Source organism: Osmerus mordax, assembly GCF_038355195.1.
Source record: "Osmerus mordax isolate fOsmMor3 chromosome 28 unlocalized genomic scaffold, fOsmMor3.pri SUPER_28_unloc_4, whole genome shotgun sequence".
Classification (NCBI taxonomy): Eukaryota; Metazoa; Chordata; class Actinopteri; order Osmeriformes; family Osmeridae; genus Osmerus; species Osmerus mordax.
The window spans coordinates 16,260-20,587 of NW_027120407.1; the positions used below are offsets into that span (position 1 = coordinate 16,260).

The 4,328-nt window shown below is 41.0% G+C and overlaps 1 protein-coding gene across 1 annotated transcript; it reads right to left on the reverse strand.

Annotated features, from left to right (window-relative positions):
• Positions 1-1,724: 1,724 nt before the first annotated feature.
• LOC136938987 (cytochrome c oxidase subunit 7C, mitochondrial) lies at positions 1,725-3,406 on the reverse strand. Its single transcript, XM_067231852.1, has 3 exons — positions 3,251-3,406; positions 2,208-2,354; positions 1,725-1,821 (listed from the first exon to the last, which is right to left on the reverse strand). Exons 1-2 carry the CDS (start codon positions 3,323-3,325, stop codon positions 2,238-2,240), a joined length of 192 nt encoding a protein of 63 aa, XP_067087953.1. The 5' UTR covers positions 3,326-3,406; the 3' UTR covers positions 1,725-1,821; positions 2,208-2,237.
• Between the last annotated feature and the right edge of the window lie 922 nt (positions 3,407-4,328).

Sequence of the window (4,328 nt, forward strand, 5' to 3'; positions counted from 1 at the left end):
ACCCCACCACACGCACAGTAAGATTCCATGACCGGATGTACAGTAGGTTCACTTACTCCAACGAAAGTACTTGCTAGAAGTCGCTAAGTGTTTGCCAAATGCCTCAAATGTAAAAGAGAGTTCATTCAGGTCAGTTGACTCCTGGGACAAAACGACTCTGTTCCCTGCCAATGAGGAGCAGACCTGAAGCTCATTGTTCCATGCTGAGATAAACAGAGCTTATTTGCAGGAGAATATGGAATCAGTGAGGTGAATACTGATAAGGGTTTATTAATAAACACATCAGTAGCCATTTTAAGACCGACGCTTGGTGTCGTAAAGGAAAGATGCAAAAGTTCAAATGGGCAACAATGATTCTTCCATTCCTGTTATTAAAACAGGAGGTAGTCACAAGTCAAGTTAGGTTTGTATCAACAACACTCACTTGACTGGTATAAGCAAGTGGCATTCTAATTTCAAGGCAGTCGTACATCAACTGGTGAGGAAACTCACCTGAACATCTAAAACCAATGAGAAGTAAAGGAGACTTGTAGACACTGTTGCCTCTCATGCACTTCAAAACGTACTTTATCAACCTAACCCTTCACACTGTGTCATGGATTCAATATAAACGTGGTCACAGCTAATAATCATTACCATGTCGTTACGTAAGCTGGAGAATACGATTATGCTTCTATATAAGCCTTCTATATAGCCTTCTATATAGGCATACCTGAACTGTCCCCATGCTATGAAAGTATGCCACCAAAGCGGGGACGCTATGACATATTTGCCACCCTTGTAGACCCCATTAAATGTCTGATGGTTTTATCACCAGTCGACCAGCACAGCCTGACCTGAATGTTCTCCCGTCCGGCCAGCCTAGAGGCGTAGACAGTAAAACAGTCATTACAAATGCAAGAAAACACAAATCTGCCTGACAGATTTACTACTTCCCAACCATTGGAAGATTTCCTGAGCGCATATAACAAGTCATTTCTCACCGCTACAACCAATGTCCCCTTGTGTCTTGCTATCACACCACCCCAATAACATTTTGTCCTCGCATCTTTATAGCTGGTAGCGGTGGAGGGTTAGTCGAACGAGAATCATTTATTTCACTCAATCCATGCCGAAGAGCTGGGGATGTTGGGGAGAAAAAACATCCATTCCCAAACCCATGGGTTATGAGCCGAGGGACCTGAACTCTTGGTCCGTTCACATTCCATTCAAGCGGCATTCAAGTTCAAGGCTTTTAACGACGGGACACATACTCCCCTTCAAATGCTGGCTGTAACTTGACATGTGTTTGCAATAAAAACGTAACGTGAAATCATACTGTCCATGTGATTGTTTTACTTAAAGTACACTTAATGCATGTTGTTTGGCCAAGCACCAAACATAACCCCTTGTACATGTACTCAGGGGTGTGCATACTTATGTAAATTAAATTGTCCATAAATTGGGAATATTTTTATGGAAGGCTGTAAAAGGTTATGGATTTTATATGGAGTAGAACAGTGTCCTTGTATATTTTGAGATAAAGTGGCCCTTAGTGGTAGCACTAATACCATCCGAATTAACATCGGACTGTTGGCAACCTTACGATTAGAAACCAGGCTGCCAAGTACTTTGCCTGAAAATACAGTGAAACTTGCTTCCAGAGGCATTTTTAAGAACTAACCGAGTTCAGAACCAAATTCAGAGAACAAAAGACATGAACAAGATACATCATGCCAGCATCATAAATTTAGGTCAACTTTATTTACAAAGACAAATAGGGGAATCCCATTCTTCCAAGTGCAGAGAACGTTGATGGATAGACATGTTCATGGTGCACACCTGTGAGAGAAAGAGAAAGATTGATAAGATGGCTGGTGCAGATCTGTTGACAGAAATCCAATTTCAGAGTAAACAGCAGTTAAGATAAATGTGACAACTGCAAGTCAGGCTTGGTTCCACCTGATATTTATCTGCTCTCCTAATGTCAAATTACCATGCTAATGTGCGAGCTTATCTTAAAACAACAACAGAGAAATTAACTTGCATGACATTTATAACTATCCCCACACAGACATCAGTCATTGGTTTGAGGTCGACAGTAAAATCAACAGTAGCAAACAGTGATGGATGTCATTGTCTCGAGCGCAGTTCAAATTCATGCCAAGAAACGGCTAATGGTTCCTGACGTGCACGTGAACACTAGATAACAGATCAGCGGCTATTACCGAGAAGGCTGCATGGAACGCACAGTCACTTCACTTCTTCAGCAGCTGATGTCTGACAACAAGGAATGGGAAGGCGAAGCCACTGCCGAAAAACACCACCATCATGCCCAGCAGACGCCACTTGTTTTCAACCGAAAACGGAAGGTTCTGAAATGAAAACACACAGAAAGAGAAACAGTGAATGAATGCACATCACCAAACTATCTAGGCTTACAACTGTTGAATGCGTGTGTCTGGGTGAGCGTCTACAGCAGCAAGCTAAAGGCTTTAAACTCAAGGACTCCTTGAAGGACTGCTGTCAGGGGTGAACACAGACATGCCATGTCCTGTCCATTAATACAAGCAGCTACATAATGTACGATTGTGTTTGGAGTAGGTCTTAAGCAGCTTGGCTAGTATAGCATACATTAAACCCTTAGGGACACTTACAGGATGTTAACCTCTATCATGGGGCTACTAGATTACACTACACAGTCTAACTAGCTAGCTAACTAACTAATCCAACGTAGCCAGTAGTCTACACTTTTCCCATTGCGTTCATAAATATAAAAACATCGAAATGTTTAAAATGTTTGCTATTTTACGTAATCTACCTAAGACCTAGCTATAAATACAAATAAATGACTAAATGTAAATGTAGTTAATTTACAATCTTAAACTAACCACACCAGGAAATGATTAGCATGCTAGCACGCTAGCGAAAAACAGCTAACGTCCGATAAGGATGCACAGCAATTTACTGTAGTGCTACTAGCTAGCTTTAACAGTGGTGTACTGCTACTGCTAGCATGGATGGGGATAGATAACCTGCCTGTACGGCCATCAGAAACTGGCGATAGTTCGATCATATATATTCTATGCATAAAGCTAGAGCAAGGCTACATTTAGCTCGCTAGTGATCAATTTAAATCAGTAAGCAAGCACTCTTTAACTCCAACGTAGCGTAGGCTAGCTTGCATTGTCAAGCTAGTGACCTCCAAAGCAGGCTTGGACCCGAGGCAAGGCCCGCTGTTTTAAATTGTTAATATTTTGAAAGAAATTACCTTTCCGGGTCCCTCTGCGTAATGCGAAGAACGAACCGCAGAGGTTGTGAATCGCCGAACAGCCTGCCCAAGCATTTTATCTTGAAATGTCTACTCTTGATCTGTGAGAAACTGCTATTTGCGACCTTCTTGTTGCTGTAAGAACTGAGTTAGCAGGATGTCGAACAGGACTTCGGGAAACACAAATTCTGCAGTGGACGCTGGGAAATGTAGTTCTGTAACATGGGAATCTGCCATCGGATTTTTCTGCAACATAATAAAAGATAATAAAACTAAAACGTATTTCTAAAATATGTATATTGTATGTGTGATTCACTGTGTGTCTTGCATATCAAAATATGTTCTCTCGTTGACAAAACGTTGGTTGTGCGACTCCAAAAAATATGGACCTAGTGTCTGCAGGTAAAGATAAGGGGAAACACTTAAAAGGTAGTTTATACCCAGTAGTCTGGAAATAAACGGTATTAGATAGGAATCACAGGGCTCACTCTATGGCCCCTGTCGTCTACCAAATCTGCTCAGTGTGATTAAAGCTCCAATGTTTTATGCTTCACTGGAAACTTAGATTTATGCTTATTTGTGCAAAACGGTGTCACAGTGTCCACCCACACCTTCACTTAACAGCACCGCGAGGCTAATGTTTTATTTATGACAGTTCTGTTCAATTCAGACTATTTTCTGAATCCCACTACTCTCCTAAACCTCTGGTTTATAGATTGGGCCGTCATAGAAAGCGTTTACAAAGCTTTAAATGCTAACCCTGCATCAAACAGATTCGATTCTGAACAGTTTTTAGACCACTTTTGACTGTGCCTGACATTTGGTTCATCATTTAGTAAGCAGATGCAATATTTTTTTTATTCTGGACTTGTGATGTGATTGTGTTGCCTATGTGTGTGTGTGTGTGTGTTTTAATGTAATGTAAAGTCAAATCATTGGTACAGTCACTGAATAAACTAATTAGGTTTGATGCAGGAAAAAAAATGTGTTTAATGCACAGTTAATGACTGGGCCCCCGTAAGTAATAATGCTCTGATGAACTAAAATGGTGAAGTGGAATAATATGCTCTCACTGAGC

Excerpts from the sequence above, each read along its gene's own strand:
- LOC136938987 (XM_067231852.1), bottom strand. The coding sequence starts at position 3,325 with ATGCTTGGGCAGGCTGTTCGGCGATTCACAACCTCTGCGGTTCGTTCT. Across the intron at positions 2,355-3,250 it reads ACGCAGAGGGACCCGGAAAG|AACCTTCCGTTTTCGGTTGA; the intron begins GTAATTTCTTTC and ends TTTTCATTTCAG.